General features: G+C 46.4%; 1 protein-coding gene across 1 annotated transcript in view; it reads right to left on the reverse strand.

Annotated features, from left to right (window-relative positions):
- The window catches only part of MBD4 (methyl-CpG binding domain 4, DNA glycosylase), a 103849-nt gene that overhangs the window by 27008 nt on the left and 55856 nt on the right, over positions 1-20985 (reverse strand). Inside the window, exon 4 of the mRNA XM_085627606.1 lies at positions 11479-11613. Within this exon, the coding sequence (XP_085483732.1) occupies positions 11479-11613 (135 nt within the window). The remainder of the gene's footprint in view (positions 1-11478; positions 11614-20985) is intronic.

Consider the following 20985-nt stretch of genomic DNA (forward strand, 5'->3'; position numbering starts at 1 on the left):
CCTTGCTGTGTCTCTTGGGGCTAATGGCCCACCTCCGTGATAAATGCAGAAAGATGGTTTGATAGACGGTGCCCTAAAACCCATAAAGACCTTTCTAACCTTCTGCATGAGAGGCCCGGTTGTCAAGAGAAAGGGAAAAGGGCCAGAGTTGTTTTTAGATTGGCCTGTAAGAAACGCAAAGCCCAACTTAAAGAGGAGACTTGGGAAAAGCTATTAAGTGCTAGTCAGCAGCGCAACAGCTCTGCATTTTGGAGCGTTGTTCACTCGCCTCTCTTTAGCAATGACCACCTCTCTAACCAGGCTGGTACTACTCCAGTCCAGGTCTGGATTGACCATTTTAAGGCCAGCTATAGCCTAGATGAGGAGCCTGAGGCACTGAAGGATTTTAGGACCAACCAGCACATAGTCTTTCACCTATCTGAGGTCAGAACTGTCAACTCTCAGTTGCCATCAAATAAAGCACCTGGGCCAGACAGGGTACCTGGGGACCTCTTTAAAACCTGTATAGATCTTTGGGCCCCTTTTCTGACACTACACTTAAACTCCGCAGCTTCCGGTCCTCTCCCACTAATTTGGTCACAGTCAATAACAGTCCTTGTTTTTAAAAAGGGCAGCAGGTCATTCCCCGCATGTTTTAGGCCTATCTACTTTATAGACTCCGAGGCGGAAATAATTGACCGGATTTTATTAAATCGCCTCTCAGATTGGGCCGAGGAGAGAGGCTTTTTATCCGACCTACATTATGGGTTTCACCCGGGCCGGGTCTCTATAGAGCAAACCTTGAACCTATATTTGCTAACTTGTAAATATACCAAGTCCAAGCGGGGGGAAATCCATCTGGCCTTCATGGACCATATCTCTGCTTTTGATAGAGTTAACTGATCCAAACTTTGGTACATGATGGCGCAGATGGATCTTGACCCAGTCCTAACAAACGTTTTGCGTGATTTGCATAAAGATCTTTCAGCTAGTGCAGGTTTGGCCCTAACGGAGAATGCACTGAGTAGTTTAAACAGTGGCGTGGACTTCGGCAAGGCTGTATTTCAGCACTTTTTTAATTTATTTTTTATATCAATCACATAGAGCAAGCCCTGATAGTTTCAAGCGTGGATATCCCTAAAGTAGGAGACTGATGTATACCTGCTCTGCACTATGCAGATGATACAGTTTTAATTGCCTGCACAGCTGAAGGTTTACAAAAACTTCTTACCCTTTTTTTTTAGTTTTATGAGTAGCCTTGACCTAACGAATTTTTCAAAGTCACACATCATAAAGTTTGGTCCACCGAGCACGAAATACGTTGTGCATGGCCATCACATTAGCCAGGTAGACCAGTTCAGATACCAGGGGGTCCAATTGGATTCAGGGTTAAATTGGCACTCACTTATTACCCAGAACGTTTCGTCTTTAAACAGAGCTATATTTAGTATAGGTGATTTTTCCACAGGCTCGGGCGCACTCATATACAATCGATCCTGGAAATCTACAGGGCTAAGTGCATCCCAATAGCGAGTCATGGCAGTGGAACATGGAGGTATGGCCGGGTTGTCCCAATCCAAGTAGCCGAAAATAAATTCTTAAGGGGCCTCCCGGGTGTTCCACAAAGTGTACCACATCAAATTGTCCATGAAGAACTAGGCTTAGACTATATTATTGACCAGCTCCGTCTTAGCCCCCTGAAACTCTGGCATTCAATTTGGGTAAAAGAGGAACTTTGCTTTAGCAGATTAATTTTACAGGATTGTCTAAAATTAAAAATAAATCCTCCTTGATCCCGTGGCTGGCCTACATGGCGCATATTATGAAGACCCTAGGGAGGCCTGACCTGTACGATAATCCTTTAAGTTTACCAATCTCTGAGGGCAAAAGGGTTGAAACTGCTTTTAGGGACAAGTTGGCTTCAGAACGTGAGGATTTTGCATTAACGAAACATTCAATGCGACATGCGATTCTAGTTAAAACTGTCAGCAGCACAGAACCTTACTTGACGTGGAATATGACACGTCATCAACTCCGCCTGCTGACTTATTTCAGGTTGAATCTATTTCCCCGTCTAGTTCCTTTTATTCATGGTTGTTTTACGGACTCAGACCTGCCCCTTTCAACTGCGATAACACATCAATTAATGACACACTGCATGTTGTTATGCTTTGCCCAAAATATAATAATTTACAACATACTTTTTTACGTCCAATCTTAAAACCACTGAATTTTACACAAGTCAGACCTGCCCTGCTGTATTTACAGCTGTTAAACTATTTTACAGTCTGTTTTTCTCTTGTAGGTTATCTTATGTGGGTTTTAAAATAAGTATGAGTTTGGCAAAGACAATTTATGAACTATTTTTAATGACTTGACTTTTATGATTTTATTTTTTAAATCGAATAAAAATTCTGAATTGAAATTGAGTTACTTTCTTGGTTGTTATATGGGCATACATAATGTAAGCACTATTGTTATTATTTATCTGCGAGGGCTTTGTACTTGGAATGGGCTGGATTTGTATGGCACTCAAGTTGAGCGGTCAAAGTGCATCGTCTGTAGATGCTATATACAAAGCATTAAAGATCTACAACAACAAAAAATGAATGAGACTTAGGAGACTGGTCAGAGAGTAAGCTGCACACCATATATTCTCAGCTGTGAACTCAAGACTTCCGCTCCAGTTGAATCCAGTCCTGATCTTTTTTTCCAATCTATTAATTCTCTTGCTCTCCGTGTATACACTTGAAAATTAATTTCCATTTTGATTTCGGTATAAAGGGGTGGAAATTTGGGATTGCCATCAAAAACCTTCGGTGTAATACCCCAATCCTGGCAGCTTGCAAGGTCCATTCTGGATTCCGAAGTCAATCCATTAATGCAGAAGCACAAGCTATTAGTGAAATCCAAGATGGTGTTCAATATTTAGGAATTTTACCCTCTGGTACAAACACTACTACAGTTCCTAGCAACAGAGATAGGTCAGTTGGACAACAGCACCTTTGTCAGGAAGTTCGGCTACGGCTTTGGCCCTCCCTGGGAAGTATGCAGCAGTTCATAATGGACTCAAGGCCTCAATGCTCAGTGTAAATTAAATTTTAGCTCAGGCCTGAACATTTTAAAACTGAGCAGGAAAGAGTGGACCTTATTTTATCATAATTGGTCAAGTATGTCGTACAATGTGACCAGTTCTAGTATGATTCACTAGCATACCTGGCTATTGCAGAGACCATATCTAGCTCATATGGGTCTCCTTACATAACATTAAGGGAACAAGGACACATTAATTAAATGAACCTGTACCAGCAGCTTAAGATAGAGGCACGCTGAACGAACATGGCAGCAGCTGCTGACTTCTCAATCGCCTCCAAGCAGAGGTTAAAGACGCTGTGGCATTGGTCAGAACTGCCCCACCACTATGAATTCTGTGCTAGAGTTAACTTTGCAAATCGATACACAAAACCCACCATGAAGCAGTGAAAGAAAATGGGCTCACATGTGCTTGATGCTTCTCCCTTCTTCAGAGAGGAATCTGAGAGAAACAGAACCTGTGGAACCAATACATATTGGAGAAGTAAGGTGACCTCTTACTAAAGAGGAACAAGATGCAAAGAAAAGAAGGTGCTGTTCATATTGTGGGAGGTTCTATACTGTAAGGGTCCATCCACCAACACAACAGGTTCAGCAGCCTTATCCTGAAAACTGGCAGAGGAAGTTAAGGGCAAAGCTCATTAGGTAGGCCAGCATCAGGTCAGTGGAAGAGGTGGAGAAAAGGGCTGTGGAGGCTGGGGCAGATTTTTGTTTTCCAAAACCTTTATTATTCCATCAAATAGTACATTGCTATTCAGCCAACAACCCGGAGGCAGGCAGCTAGGTTGCGAGGCGGATCTCCGCCCAAGCATTTTAGGTCGTACATTTGAGCAGCATTCCAATATTTTACGATGAACAACACACAACAAAACTAACAGTGAGCTAGAGTCGAAAGGAAGCAAACAATGACTAGTCGAAATGTCACAACCGCCGCCACTCTGCGCCCACAGTACATCGCGACCACGCAATCAACTGACAACCCCCCACGTAAAGCGAACCCCAAACCTCAGAACACTTATGCCAGGCGGTCCCCCACGTGCAGCGCACCGCAGTCGAACTCCAACCTCGCCATTCCACCAGAGTCACAGCCCACCCCCCTAGTCATCTTCCAACGCTTTCGTCCTCGCCAACCAATCCACCAGCGGCTGCCATACATCTACGGGCCTCGAGCGCTGTGGTAACTGGTCCCAGTAGGAAGTCAGTTGCTCCCTACAGTACACCGCCGCTCCTATCCAGGCCACCACTTTCGGCGGTGCCGTCTTCTTCCAGTGTAGCGCTATTTGGCGCTTAGCAAGTAATAGCAAAAGGGCCACAAGCCTACGCGAGGCCTTAGGCACATTTCTAACGAAGCCCAACAGGGCCACAAGTGGGTCCAGCTCCATCTCCGCCCCCACGATCTGCCTTATGGTATTGAAGACTGCAATCCAGAAGTCGCGTATGGGGCCACACACCCATACGAGGTGATAGAACGTGGCCTCCCTCTCACCGCATCTCCAACAGTTCGCATCGGACCGTAGTCCCATCCTACACAGTTGTATGGGCGTACGGTAAGTCCGGTGTAGATAGTTGAAGTGCACCAACCGCAGTCTATAATTAGGTGATAGGTTTTCAAGTTGGGAGCAACAGTACTCCCACTGTTTCTCTGTAATAGATATACCCGCTTCACATTCCCACGAGGACCTGGAGTCAATGTGCACAACCGGAGCTGCGTTTTGAGTAGCCCTATAGATACGTGTGATCAGTTTGCACGTGGAGGAATTCGAGAGTATGTCCTCCAAGGCCGCAAGCGTCGGCGGAGCATCTGGAAACATAGGGTACCTGCATTTGCAGGCAGACCGCAGTTGATAGTAGAGAAGAAGCTCCGAGGCCGTCGGTTCAGACGCTGCCGCCATATCCCGCACTGTAAGGAAGGTCTCGTCCGGGTACAAGTCTCCCGCCACCCTCAGGCCGCAGGCCTGCGCCCGTCGCACCACCGCCGCGTCTGTCAATGGACCCAGCAGTGGATTAGCCGCAAGGGGCATACTCGGCGCAAATAAATCCACAACGCCTGCACGCTTAGCAATGTTTGACCAGGCCCAGCGTACCATTTCAACAGTATCAATGTCCTCCCGGGAGCGTTTGTATCCCTGATACACCGCTGCACGAAGGGGACAGGGGGCCGCAACGTCCATCTCTATTGCCACGTGGGGCTGGTAAGGGATCGGGTGATGCCAGTAATGCAGGTATTGAGCCTGTGCACTATACGCATATAGCTCAATGTCCGGGGCCGCGAGTCCTCCCTGGCGGAAGGGGAGTGTGAGGAGGTTCCATGCCACTCTGGGCTGCTTACCCGCCCAGACCAGTTCAATCAAGGCGGAGCGGAGCCGGCGGAAGAACGACTTCGTGAGTGGCACGGGGATGTTTACGAATAAGTAGAGAAACTTAGGCACGACCACCATTTTAGCAATTGCTACGCGGCCCGTCAAAGACAGTGGCAGCGCTTTCCAGCGCTTCACCTTACACTCCAGCCATTCCACGGCCACCCCAAAGTTGGCCAGCCATATTTCCTGTACCGAGCGGCTGAACTGTATGCCCAGGTATTTAATCTCATCAGTGACCCAGTCAATCGGGAATTCCGTATGGCATTTACTCGTACCATCCGTCAGCGGGAACATTGCCGACTGCGACCAGTTTATATCGATGCCTGTGAGGCCACTGTAGCGTGTCACCTCACGCATCAGCGGGTCAAAGTTCTCCGACGGATTCATCATATATATGGTGATGTCGTCGGCATACATAGATACCAGTAGGCCACGCGACGTGAATCCGATACAGCGCTGAGTGTGATGTTGGCGCAAACGGGCCGCCAGCGGCTCCGTCGCAATGGCAAATAGCAATGGCGACAAAGGGCAACCCTGCCGAGTCCCTCGGGTTATGGAGATCGGGGCAGACGTCTGACCATTAACCCTCACCCTAGCCGTCGGATCATTATAGAGTATTCCAATACGCCTGGCAAAGGAGGGGCTAAAACCCATGCGAGTGAATAACGTCCGTAGGAATTTCCACTCTAAGGAGTCGAACGCCTTAGTGGCGTCCAGCAATGCAGCCGCGGCCTGCACCTTGGGATCCAAATAATGCAGGAGCCCAAACAATACTCTCAGATTGTGGGAAGTTGACCTCCCCATTACAAATCCCGACTGATCGGACAACGCTATCTGTGGCAGCATAAATTTCAGACGGTCAGCGAGTAGTTTCGCGTAGATTTTGGCGAGGCTGGGGCAGATATTAAGAGTGGGACTCAGAAGATACACGAGTAAGGTGAAGGTTGTGTGGGAAAGGTTTTTGGGTAATATAGGCAGTCAGAAATAAACATCTTACTATATCTTGTGTGTTTTAAGGTACACGTTTGTTCCTATCAGCTCGCACTTATCTTTGGGTCCTTCACATTTGTTTTCTCCCTTGATTCCCTTACATCCCTTCAGTTCATTTACATTTACCTTATTGGTCCTCTTACCTATATCTGCTGCAGTGTTTCATCCTGGTTCTCCATGGTTTGAGGATTTTATCATTGTCACCCTTGAGCTTGTAAGTGCCTCCATCTCTGGAGAAGCAGAAAAGACCTTCAACAACATCTAAATTGGCACAATAAGTTTTGCAGTATACAGCCTGCAGAGGTTACCCTATCTGGACCTCTGATCCAATGCGCAGGCTGCATACCTGCTGTGAACTCGACACTAATAACTGCCCAATTCAATCTGGATCTTCTGTTTTCCATCCTACTCGCTTATCCCCTCTGTGCCTACACTTGGAAAAGGGTTTCCATCTCCAAAGTATTTTATGGAGGGAGTTTGGAATATGCACTGAAGCAAAACCTCAATCCTTCCTTATTCATCATCCACTTATCTGTAATATACATGCTGTGGATCTTAAGTAGGAACCGGTGTAGACATATTCATGAGGGTGGCAGACACCTAACAAATTTCATTATGCCTGCTTTCCAAAACATATATGAATGTTCAAAAATTATGTAAAGAATACAGTTTGATTTCATTATTTTTGCCATTAAATTGAAATACAATTTCAAAATATTTTCAGCAAATAACAGATACTTGAAAACATGGTCAGATATTTTCCCTTAGATTTGGGTGTCCTCCAGTTAACGGCAAGAATGTAGAACCTTATGATTTCATCTAGTACCACCATGCTTTGAGTGGGTTGTATGATTTTACAACGCATTCCGTTGTAACGCATGCCTTTACCACGCATGCGTTACAACGCGAATGCCATCACCACGCATATCCTTTACCACGAAAATTCCTTTTACACGCATACTTTTACAACGATTTTCATTGTTAAACTATGCATGTAAATGGCATTTTCATGTTAAAGGATTTTCACCCTAAACATTTACCCCTTAAATTTACCCCTCCGCGACACCACCCCCTCATTCCTCCTTACCTTTTCTCTCCTTGATCTTCCGTGGGGACGTTGTACGTTGTTAAGAGGAAGCGGAAGTGTTTTTCCATTTCCTCTTAGGACGCCGATTGCCTCCACGTCTTTTTATTTATACCTCTTTACTTTTGCCCCCCAAGCCCCCTTTTTTATCCCAAGCTTTTTTTTGTGGAGGGGAGACCCCCCCCCCCCAAGCCCCCCCCTTTTTAAAAAAACTTTAGCACACATGCATTTACTATGTATTTCGTAGTAAAGGTATGCATGGTAAAGGCTTTTCGTTGTAACCACGCATGAGTTGTAATGCATGCGTGGTTATGGTAATGCGTGGAAACGGCCGCGTTGTAGTGGCCGTTTCCCCTTTCAGTGCTCTCTTTGCACAGGCCTGCAAACCTGGCATTATGTACTCTTTCCAGCATCATCAGAGGAGGCAGTTTAACCAGATAACGTATGTGGAAGTGGACAACATTTAACATAAAAAAAGTCAGGTCAGCTAGAACACTTCACACTATGCCATGAACTGTTAGATGAAGAATACTTGTTTGAATACATGCGCCAGAAGACTAAGCATGGTTGCCAGTTTCCAGTGTTTAGGAGGCATAAGAGGATGTGCTTGGCAATATATACTTTGAAATGACTATTGAGTGAATGCTATGCTACACATGCTATGCACATACTGTAAAGCACTTCTCCTCTCGCTGTGGCTCTAGGCATTTGATGGTGCTGATGTCTGAAATAATGTTCCTAAAGTTCGTCCAAAAAGAGCGTGTTGTCTTGCTTGGACATCCACACAATAGCGTTAAGTAAACGTGTGTGGATTTGTTCATGTAGCTGCCCAAATGTCAGCTAAATGAACGTCACCTAGAAAACACATAGAAGCACCTTTCTTCCTAGTAGAATGTACTTGTGGAACTTTTGGTAATGTTCTCTTGGATTTAATATAACACAACTCTATGCATTTGACTATCCTTCGAGCAATGCCTGCTTTGGAAATTATGTTTCCTTTTCTAGTGTTCGTAAAAGCAACAAACAACTGCTGTGTTTCCAAAATGGTTTAGTCCTGCTATTATAATACATTAACACGATCTTGACATCAAGTGTATGAAGTGCTCTTTCTGCAACTGTCGCTCAGCCTAGAGGCAAAGTCAAACACAGACGCTTTGCTTCTAGAGAACAGGTTTCCTCTGGCCGATACCAAAGGTGACCAGGATAAAGAAGAGTAAAAGAGAACTCCCAAGCAGGGGAATTCAAGTACTCGTCTAAGAGGACTGCCGTTGACGCAATATAATCTAGTCCTGGTTTTTCGGGAGCCTAACACCATGATATGGGACTTAGTAAAATTAGTGTTGAGACTGTCCATAAATTCTACAAATTAGTTGAGTAAAACTTCTAGTCCCACGGCCGTACGTAAAATTAGTATAAATAGCACAGGATTGAGAACCAACTCTGGCCAAATCTTTGCCAATTTTGATTAATGATTTTTCAAGGTAATTAATATATAAAGTAAACAAAAAAGGAGCCAAGATGCATCCTTAGCAAACTCCCGATTAAGATTAAAATGGTCAGTGCATTCTCCACCATCCATCACAGAAGAGGACAAATTATAATGTAAATTGCTCTCCCAAAAAAAAACAACTATATGAGGGCCAGCCCCAATCTCCAACATGATAGACCAAAGCTCCTCCCTGTTAACCCTGTCAAAAGATGTGCTGAGGGCCATAAATGCAACATGCAGATCCCCTTTTATCGCAATATTGTATCTGGCAATAAGCAAGTACAAATTAAGTCCCCGATCGATGGTGCTTAGGCCCTGGCGGAAACCATACCGAGTATCCCATAAAACAGTCTGTTCTACTGCCCAATCCACTAGTCAGTTCATTATGATGGGGCCCAAAATCTTTGCTGTTGAACTGATCAGGGATATGGGCCTGCAACACTTAGGATCTTGTCTATTGCCTTTCTTGAAAATAGGAACTATTACAGAGGAGACCACGCTTCTAGGATAATTGTTCTAGCAGCTGAATTTCTTTTCTGCATACGTCCTTGGAGGGTTTCAAAGATATTCTCCTCCAAAGCTGGATCTGCAGTAGTTTTGGTTTTCTGTTTGGTAGAAACCTTTTGCCGGTGACATGTCCATGTGTAACTTTTATGGCTGATGCTACTGTGGAGCATCGACATTCAATAGCTTTTTCTGCACCGGCAGCTGGGTCAGGCTAACGTGGAGTTAATGGCTTGTGACTGCTCGGCTCCAATGACTTTTCCAGCACCAAGTGGGTGCGCAGTGCCAATGGTTCCGATGGCATTGAGGGTTGAAGGAGCATCATTGGCTTTGTCGGCACCGTTACCTGTTGCAGCTTTGAGGGCTCTCTATCGCCTCCTTGTTTGCCCTTGTGACCTGAAGCCAGATTGGGATCGATAGGCTTTTTGTCCTGTCTCGGCTCCAAGGTGCGTTCTCAGTGTCGACCAGAGTCCGTGGGCTGTGGTGCACCAAGGTGGTGGTAGTTAAGTATAAAAGGGCATAATGACTCTAGATACTCACAGCCCTTGGAGTGATCCCGTAGGCTCTTCGAGGAGCTCTATGTTCGAAGGCGATGGCCAGTCTTGATCCTCCTCTTCGGCATGCTTGGAGTCATCAGAAGCGATGTAGTGTGGACTACACAAGGTGGCCCTGCCTTCCTCTACCTCTCCGCAGGTGCAGACCAGTTCTTCGTCCACAGAGAATTCGGCCTCTGTCTCCATCTCCATGTTGTGCGCTAGATGTCGGTCAAATCAACAGAGAGGGGTCTTTTTGTTCTTGACCAGGTTACATGCTGTACAATCCTATTGTGTTCTGGAGACAAGCAGAGGTTGCAGATGCTATGTTGGTCCGAATAGGCATATTGTGCTCTGTACTGTGGTAGACTTTTGGAAAAGTCTCTCCTTCCCTTGCATACCCCAGAACAGGGTATTTCTCAACAACGCTGGGGAATGGGTGCACATGAGGCAGCCATTTGAGTCGATGAATTAGTTGAATTTGCTTGGAAAAATGTGACGGTCGATGAAGTCAAAAGAGTATCGGGGCATAGAAAATGACTCTGTGTCTGTTCTGCATCGAGAAGTCATAGCACAGGCATCATCCGTCTGAACCAAATGGCACAAAAAACAATCTGACAATGGAGCTATTGATCATGCGCATTCACTCGAGGAGGAGTCTCGTACCCACGTCAGCAACAAAAGACTCATCGAGACAAGTTGTAGAGTCCAAGCCCAACACTAGATGGCAGGAGTGTGCATAGCAAGTGTATCTGAAGCCAACACATGCTAAGAATCTATTGCTTCTTACTCTACTCTGTGATTATTGGTATAGACCTCATCCCCACACACATTTCTTCACATGGACAGGTGACAATAGTGCCCAATGAGATACTATTATCAATCTTCAGGAGAATTACATGGTATCAGTTCTAATATCAACCTTCAGGAGAATGAACATGTTATTAGTTCTACCAGTCACAAATCAAATATGTACATTGCAGTCTGAATGCAGATCTCTGTAGCAGGTCTAATAATCGTTCTTACTGCAGTCCACAAAGATTTATTTAAATTCATTTAGATGCAAAGAAAGGCATTGTTCTCATCTACATGTGTCTCTTACCAACTTGAGTAGCATGTGCAATTAGCAATCTGGAGTATGGTTATAAAATTGATGAAAGTTTTCACAACGGACGTACTGAATGTGGTTGTCACCTGAAGGATGTATGTTCTCCAACACTTCAGGGGCATCAGGGATCTAATTACACCTATGTTTAAGGTCCAAACAAGCTCTAAGTTTTAACCAAGTTTCTTGTCAGAAAGCACAACATCCTCAAGCCAGGGCAATCCCACATGTCAAGATATAAGCCCCAACTGATATCATAATGTGGGCGGAATAAACAACTAACATATTACTGGCATTCAAACATTACTTTCAAAGTATCACAGGATGAGACTGCAGCTTACCTGAGGTTTTATTGAGAAATATGGTGGCAATTAGAAGTTTCCAAGGATCATGAAAGAGCGTTTCCTGAACCAAGTTAAAAGGCGACCGAGGTGGCGTCCACTTGCTGAAGGCCTTTCTTCTTGGTGGCCTCAGACCTGAAAATATATAAAAACACTTATCCAAATCAGACTGCTGCTAAGATGTAACCCAAGCCATTTTTTGGCTGGATCTGTTCATGGTCATCAGGGCCCACCACTTTTCTTGGACAGACAACGAACACACAGGTCATGTCTCCCTAAAAGTATTTTGTTTTATACTGTACAGAGTATTTCCCATAGAGTTTGACAGGCTATGCACTAGAAGAAAACAAAAAAAAATAAGGTCCATGAGATAATGAGAGATATATATATATATATATGTATATATATATAGATAGTAGAAAAAAAACTCAAAACATGGTGACATTTGCAAGCTTTTTCAATAAAGAATTTAAGCAACAACAGAGAAGTTACGTTTTGTGGATGAGCATTCAGAGAAAATAATTTATGGCTTGATATATTTTGATCAGTGATGAGGTCATTTAATTCTTTTTTATTAAACATTCATCGACATGTAGTATACAATACAGAGGAATCAAGTACATTTCAATCAGTGAGTGCAATAATAGACAGATTTTTGCGTTACAGTACTGCAGGAACAAGTTATGGGGTGGGCGGATCGTCTGAATCAATGCTGTGTGGCGGGTTACAAATATATCCTTGGTAGGAGTTCCAGGGGTCCCATATTTTGGACCACTTTTTAGGGCAGCCCCGGGCTGTAGAAACAGTCTTTTCTCAATACACACACACCAGTCTAGGTCTTCTTTCCAGGCCTCTACTGTAGGTTGGTGTGGCGCGCCCCACAATTGTGCAATGTTCCTTTTTGCCAGCACGCATCCCAATGTGATCTATTGCGTGTGGTGACTATTCAGGTCAGTAGGTTCCCATATGTTCAAGAGGCATCTACGTGTTTCAGGGGGGGGGGGGGGGGGACGAGTGTGAGCACTTCGCTTAGAATGTCATGGATTTTGCGCCAATATGCCCATATTATCTGTAGAACTGTGCCTTCCTGGCTGCATTGTCACCTACAATCTCCCGTTTCAGCCCTACCCATGCGAAGTAGACAAGGCCCTGTGACATACACTCTGTGGATAATTTTGAGCTGTACTAGCCTGAGCCTAGCCAAGATTGCTACTACTCTTGGGGAGGACACTGCTTCCTGCCAATCTTCATCATCTAACTCAATGCCATCCCTCACCCATTTCTCACGTATTGGTCCGAGGGAGTCTGCCGTGTTATTGATCAATTTCTTATAGGTTATCAATATGATTTTCTCTGGTAGGTGACCATCTAACAGTCGATCCTCCAGTGGGGAGGGTTCTGGGGGGGGAGGAGTCTTTCGGGAAGTGGGACTGTAGTGCGTGACGGATCTGGGTGTATCTAAAGTGCTCTGAGTCAGCTAAGTCATATTGTTGTTGCAGAAAGGCAAATGTTTTCACTTTGCCCTTCTCCCACATATCCTTGATCTGTGAGATCCCGATGAGGTCCCATCTATCGAATCCCTTCGATCTCCACAAGTTACCTAATTTTTCAGTCCCATAAGGGGGTTGCCAATGTGAGTTTTTGCTCCCATCCCATAGTTTTGTTAACGGTGTGCCATATTCGGACTGAGTGGTCAGTTGGTCCAGTCAAGGGGTATCTTTGGGTTTAGAATAGAGTGCCCTACTGTAGGTCTCTCCCGACAACAACCATCTGTCCATGGCATAGCCCGGATCGTCAGGTCGACCATAGGTGCCATGATTGATGGCAGCAAGGTGTGCCGCCCAGTAGTATTTTTTGATGCCTGGGAGGCTAATTCCCCCGCCGTGCCAATTCAGAGTGAGCTTGGTCAGTGCTATGTGAGGTTTCCCGTCGCATAACAAGTCACTCCGTAGGCTCTCAATCTCTTTAAAGTAGGTCACTGGAACATGATCCATTGAGTTCTGCAGTGCAAAAAGAAAGCGGGGTAGTGACATCATTTTGAAGAGGGCTGCTTTGCCCAACAGCGAAAGCAGAAGAGTTTTCCAACTTGCTATATTGCGTTTAAGTCTCTGTAGCAGCGGGAGAAGATTGTAATTAAAACGGAGTGTTGGATCTAAGGAGATAAATATACCTAGGTATTTGAAGCCCACTGTGTTAATTTGAATTGGGCAGCCCTGTGGTGGAATAGGTGGGTCTCCGTTGAGGACGTATAGGAGGAATTTACTCCAGTTGATGGAGAATCCAGAGAATCTGCCAAAGATTGCCAAGATTTCTAAGACACTCACCAATGATTTTCTCGGGGAGGTTAGGAATAAAAAAATGTCAAGGGCATAGAGAGAGATACGGTCTTCCCAATCTGGGGACCAGCGTAGACCTCGTATTACTAGGTCCTGACGAATCCATGCCGCCAGCGGTTCCAGGGCAAGGGCGAATAGGAGAGGGGAAAGAGGGCATCCCTCACGGGTCCCCCGACTCAATGTGAATTTGTCAGACTGCTTGTTATTGACCACGATCTGCGCAAGGGGCTCCTAATACAAGATCCATACCCAATGAATGAATTCTGGACCAAACCCCATTTTTGCAAGGACTGCCAATAAGTAAGGCCACTCAATGGTGTTGAACGCTATGGACGTGTCTAATGATACAAATATGGCTTCTTCTTGGATCGTAGCTGCTCTCCCAAGTACCCATGTACTCTACGCAGGTTCAGTGGCGTGTTACGGAGCGGCATGAAGCATGACTAATCAGGATGAACCAGACCGCCAATTACTTTGACTAGACGGTTTGCGAGGAGCTTGGCCAGAATTTTGGGCTCTGCGCTTAGAAGGGAAATCGGCCTATACGAGGGCTCGTTGGTTTTGGGTTTGCCCTCCTTATGTATAGTGACCAGCGTAGCAACTCTTTGTACAAGGTCATTGTTAATTAACATTTTGAATTTCATAATGAGCTAGTATTAGCATTATTCCTACACCGTACCAGGAATTTCCTGTGCAGACCCAATCTATCCTAGCAATTAATTAACTCTAATACCCCCACATCCAACATATTCCTAAAAAGTAAATTCTATTTTAGTTTCCTCGAAATAAGACAAACGACTCAAACAAATAGCCACCATATTTTATGTTTGTTGGCAGGTCAACTGTCTATTCACAATCAGTACATTCATAATTATAATAACTTTGGAAAAACTTTAAATCTGTTCTACATATAGCCTGCTCTCAGGGGCATCTTGGGACTTTAGACCCCAGTGCAGGGCTCACATGTGACAGTTGTCAAGCATGAGCATGAGGGTAAAAGGCAAGAAGCCTCAGAGCTACCCTCACTGTGATCTACGATCAAGTCTGAAACATCAGGATATTAGCCTGAATGTCCTGGACTTGTTGCAGAGGGGGGAAAATCTTGAACTTCACTGTGCCCAAGATTACCCCCAATGAATAGAAGCCTCTGTGATTGATTCAGGTTGTGACTTTTGTTCTGCTTATGAGAAACCCTAACAAAGTCAGAAGTTTTTCTGCCATCCGGAGCAAAGCCTACTTTCAGCAGCCAGTCGTTCAGATACTGATCACACCCCAACTCAGAAAGTGGGCAGAAACCAATACGATCACTTATAAAATCAGTAGGGCACTAGTGAAGCTTAAAGGGGGCATGGCAAACTGAAAATGCTCCTGACCCACCTTGAACCATAGGTAACACCTGTGGGATCTATATGAGAATACATGGTATATGTATACAAGGAATATGAAAATACATGTCCTACACGTCCAAGAACACCATCCAGCCTCTAGAGTCCAGGACAGAAAGAATCTGAGCTAATGTGGGCCTTCAAAACTTTTCCTTCCGCAGGAAAGTGATCGGATGGTTCAAGTAGGCCTGAGGCCCTGTCGGGACGACGAAACAGTAGGAATAACAACCCCAGCCTTTATCCACATCCAGCACCCACTCTGTGGCACCCTTGTAAAGCAAAAGGCACACCTCTAGCAGCAAGGACAGATACTCTTCCAAAATTCCTTCTAGTGCAGGAGGAATACTGTGTGGGGAAGAAGGAAAAGGTAGGACATAGTCCTTCTAAACTATGCAAGACCCATCTGTTGGAAATGACGGATCACTAACCTGCGGGCAAATCCAGCACCCACTCGGTGGCCCACTTGTAAAGCAAAAGGCACACTTTCACCATAAGAAAGCATTACAGAGTAAAAACGCATTTGAGTGACATTTTTACTACCTGCAAACATTGAAAACTGGAAGGAATATGCTACTTACCAGTATGCATCTGTTCTTGGCATGTAGAGCTGCAGAGTTGTACACTTAGCATAGATCGCCATCTGGTGTTGGGCCCGGATGTTTGCAGTTTGTTTTTCTTCTTGGACAGTCTTTGGAAGTCACGAGTTTGGTGACTCCTCCTTCGGTCCGTACTGCGCATGGGCTTCGGCTCCATCCTCAGATTGTTTTTCGCCAACAGGGAAATGATGGAGCTTGGTAATCACAGTGAGAAACCCATGTGTGTAGTATCTAAATAAGATGTACTGGAACGGATACAGGTAGCCGGGGAGGCGGGTGGGCGTGTACAACTCTGCAGCTCTACATGCCAAGAACAGATGCATAATGGTAAGTAGCATATTCCGTTCGAGGCATATGAGCTGCAGATTGTACACTTAGCATAGATTATATAGCAGTACCCAACCCTAGCGGCGACCACCGGTATCCGTTGCAGTGGTTTGAAATAGTGTCTTTAGTACAGCCTGGCCCACTCTAGCTTGCTGCTTGGAATGCACATCTACACAGTAATGTTTTGTGAAGGTGTGCGGTGTAGACCATGTGGCTGCTTTGCAGATGTCATCTAAGGGTATATTCCCTAGAAAGGCCATAGAAGCCCCTAACTTTCTTGTAGAATGGGCTTTAGGCGGAACAGATAATGTTCTTTTAGCCTTTTGGTAGCAAATCTGTATGCATTTTACAATCCACCTAGCTATCCCTGATTTAGAAATGGGGTTGCCTTTATGTGGTGGAGAGAAGGAGACGAATAATTGTTTAGTCTTCCTGAAGGGTTGCGTTCTTTGTATGTAGTATAGCAAGGCCCTTTTTACATCGAGTGTGTGTAAGGCTCTTTCTGCAACAGATTGGGGTTGCGAGAAGAAGACAGGTAATTCCACCGATTGATTGAGATGAAAGGGGGAAATGACCTTGGGCAAGAACTTCGGATTTGTGCGAAGTATGACCTTGCTGTGATGTATTTGTATGAAGGGTTCTTGTATGGTGAACGCTTGTATTTCACCAACCCTTCTAAGGGAAGTGATAGCTACGAGAAAAGCTGTTTTCCAGGTGAGAAACTGTAGCTCGCATTTATGCATTGGTTCGAAGGCCGGACCCATTAGTCGTGTAAGAACTAAATTTAGGTTCCATACAGGGGAAGGTGGTGCCCTGGGAGGAATTACTCGTTTAAGGCCTTCCATGAAGGCTTTAACAGCGGGCACTCTGAAGAGAGATAAATGCTGTCTGTTTTGTAGATAAGCAGCGATCGCTGCTAGGTGTAGGCGTATGGATGAATATGCCAGGTTACACCTGTGAAGATGGAGCAGATAGCATATGATGTGCTGTATGGATGCATCTAAAGGGTTGATTGTATTGTTACGGCAGTAAATAACAAATCTTTTCCACTTTGCGGCATAACATGCTCTAGTGGTAGGACGTCTGGCTTCCATGATGATGTTCATGCAATCAGGGGGAAGGTTAAGGTATCCGAATTCTAGGATTTCAGGAGCCAGATCGCCAGGTTGAGCTGAGCTGGGTCCGGGTGCCTGATTTCTCCATTGTTCTGGGTTAGGAGGCATGGGGATAGGTGCAGTTTTTGATGTGGTACCACTGATAGTTGTAGTAGCGTGGTGTACCACGGCTGCCTGGCCCACGTCGGAGCTACCAGAATGAGTGTGAGGGAGTGCTGTTGTAGCTTCCTGACCACTAATGGAATTAGTGGGAGAGGTGGAAAGGCGTATGCAAATCTGCCTGACCAGTTCATCCATATCGCATTGCCCTTGGACAATGGGTGTGGGTATCTGGCGGCGAAGCTTGGGCATTTTTTGTTTTCGTGGGTGGCGAAGAGGTCTATCTGAGGATGCCCCCACTGTTGGAAGAATGGTTGAAGAACTTGCGGATGCAGTTCCCATTCGTGTAGTTGTTGCGTTTGTCTGCTGAGCAGATCTGCCATGGTGTTTTGTACGCCTGGAACGTGTTGTGCCAGGAGAAAGATGTTTTGGGGAATTGCCCATCTCCATATGCTCTGGGTTAAGCGGGAGAGCTGGGGAGAGTGTGTCCCCCCCTGTTTTTGGATATAATACATTGCAGTCATGTTGTCTGTGCGAATGAGGACTGCTTTGCCCGAAATCTGTTTTTGGAAAGATTTTAGGGCTAGAAAGATCGCCAAGAGCTCCAGATGGTTGATGTGGAGCAATTTTTGCTGTGGCGTCCATAGACCTTGCATTGTGAGGTGTAGGAGGTGCGCTCCCCAGCCGGAGAGCGATGCGTCCGCTGTTAGAATCACCTGAGGAACCGGGTCCAGGAACGGCCGCCCTTTTGAAAGGTTTGTGGTGTTCCACCTCTGCAGAGAGTGATGTGTGCGGCCGTCCACCAACACCAGATCCGTCAGCTGACCCTGGGCCTGGTTCCACTGTTGTGCTAGGCACTCTTGAAGTGGACGCATGTGTAGTCTTGCATGGGGCACTATAAAGATGCAAGACGCCATCATTCCTATGAGCTTCATGAACACTCTTGCTGGGAGAGAGTGTTGGGGAAGGAACGTTTTGCGTAAGGCTTGAATGCTTGTGATTCTGGCTGTGTTTGGATAGGCAATACCTTTGGAGGTGTCTATAGTGGCCCCGAGGTATTGCTTTGTGTGAGATGATATGAGGTGGGACTTTTGGTAGTTCACCGTGAAGCCTAGCTGGTGGAGCAGTTGGATGGTGCTGTTTGTATGCTGCACGCATTGATGGTAAGACGCGGCTTTTATCAGCCAGTCGTCTAAGTAAGGGAAGACGTGAATGTGTTGACGTCTGAGGTGTGCTGCTACTACCGCTAGGAATTTGGTAAACACCCGTGGTGCGGTGGTGACCCCGAAGGGGAGAACCGTGAATTGGTAATGTTGCCCGTCCACCACGAACCTGAGGTATTTCCTGTGAGAGGGGTGTATTGGAATGTGAAAGTATGCGTCTTTCAGATCCAATGTTGTGAGAAAATCTCCCTGACAGAGGAGCGGGAGGACTTGTTGTAGGGTGACCATATGGAAATGGTCTGAATGTATGTAGGCATTTAGAGGCCGGAGGTCCAGAATGGGCCTGAGGGTCCCGTCTTTCTTTGGTATTAGGAAATATAGGGAGTAAACCCCTAGATTTTGCTGATTGATGGGGACCTGCTCTATAGCGTGTTTTTGGAGGAGGGAGAGTACCTCCTGTTTGAGCAGTGTGGAATGTTCTTGAGACATTGGGCGGTGCCTTGGTGGGATATTGGGTGGGGTAGATGTTAGCTCGAGACAGTACCCTGACCGAATGATTTGGGTCACCCATTTGTCCGATGTTATGGACTCCCATGCGTGGATAAAGTTTTGCAGTCTGCCCCCGACCGGAGTGGAATGGTCTGGGGGGAGCGGAGGGAAGTCATTGTGTGGGCGGGGTGGCAGAACGGGTGTTGTTAGTTTTGCCCCTGCCCTTATTGTTATTGCCTCTGTAACCACCCCTTTGGTTGCCCTTTGAAAAGGTATTTTGAGGAGGGGATTTGTAAGAGGTAGAGGTGCTATCGGTGGAGAAGCCTCTGCCTGTGCCACGAAAGGAGGAGCGTCGAAAGGAACGTTTAGACGCTTGTGTTTGGAGTGCCCCCATAGACTTTGCTGTGTCTGTGTCCTTTTTCATCTTTTCCAACGCTTCGTCTACCTTGGGCCCAAAGAGCGTTTGTTGGTCAAAGGGGTGATTGAGTATGGACGCCTGGACTTCAGGCTTAAACCCTGAGATCCTGAGCCAGGCATGGCGACGAAGCAGGACACTGGTATTTATGGCTCTAGAAGCAGTGTCGGCTGCATCGAGGGCACATTTAATGGAGGTGTTTGTAATGAGTTTACCCTCCTGTATTAGCTCATGAGCCCTACGCTTGTGTTTCTCGGGGAGGTGCTGCATAAGAGCCTCAAGTTCATCGTAGTGTGCTCTGTCATAGCGCGCAAGTAGCGCTTGTGTGTTTGCAATGCGCCACATGTTTGCAGCTTGAGAGGCGGTGCGCTTGCCAGACGCGTCTAGGAGTTTGGATTCCTTGTCTGGTGGTGGGGCTTCTCCTGAGGACTGGGAGTTAGCCCGCTTTCTAGCTGTAGAGACAACTAGGGAATCTAAGGGAGCAGGGCCCTTAATGTATGCAGGGTCTGTGGGTGCCGCCTTATACTTTTTCTCTATTCTAGGGTTTAGTACCCTGGCCCTGACAGGGTCTTTGAACACCTCTGCGGCATGCTTGGTGACACCCTTAAGCATGGGTAAGATAGAGGTGGATTTGTCCTGTATGTCGAATGTATCCAGTAAGAAGTCGTCTTCCACTGGTTCAGTGTGCATGTCCACCCCATGGTAGTGTGCTGCTCTCTGCACTAAATGATGGAACCCTAAGGAGTCCTCTGGAGGAGACGGCCTGGATGGGTATAGGTCGTCCTGAGGAATATCGGGTACATCAGGGTTATTGTAATCCTCCCACGGGTCTGGGGTCCCTGGTGGAGTGGGATCCATTGGGGCGTCCGCCGGGTAATTGTCCGGGTCCCCGTCGTCCGGATCTGGGGACGGGGCCGGAGAGTAGTGAGGTAAAGGTGGCGGAGACCTGGGAGGGGGAGGGGGTGGAGGAGGTAGGGGAGGTGGTAGTGGGGAGGGCACTCTGAGGGGAGAAGTAGCAGAGTCCTTCCGTTTGGGTGGTGGAGGAAGAGCCGGAGTATCAAGGCGTCTTTTCTTGATAATTAAAGTCAATAGTCCAGTTTTTGGATCTTTGGACAGAGTCTTTTGTAGAGGGTCTGGTGTAAACAGAGCCAGTGGCGTCGAATCGTCCGTCGGCACCGGTGATTTCGGAACCGAGGACTTCGATGGTTTGTGTGCGCCATGCTTTTTTGGGGTCTCCGGTTTTTTCGGCGTCGAAGGAGTTTTCGGCGCCGAAGCGTCGGTGCCGACAGATTTATGTTTGGTCGGCACCGAGAGTCCAGGCTTCGGCACCGGTGGCTTCGGAGTCGAGCTGGATATTGCTTTCTTCGGTGCCGGATGCCGTTTTTCGGCACCGGGCGTCGGCTGGCTCGATCCTGAGCTGCCGTGAGACTTTGGATGCTTCGACACCGAGCCCGAAGGTGGGGTGATCGAAGCTTTGGTCTTGGTTTTGCCCAGGCCGGCAGGCGAGGGAGTAACCTGAGTCTCTTTGGTTTTGGGCGCGGGGGTGGGAGGGGGCACAGTACTCACGGCCTGCTGCGCCGGT

The sequence above is a fragment of the Triturus cristatus genome, chromosome 9, assembly GCF_964204655.1.
Source record: "Triturus cristatus chromosome 9, aTriCri1.1, whole genome shotgun sequence".
Taxonomy (NCBI): domain Eukaryota; kingdom Metazoa; phylum Chordata; class Amphibia; order Caudata; family Salamandridae; genus Triturus; species Triturus cristatus.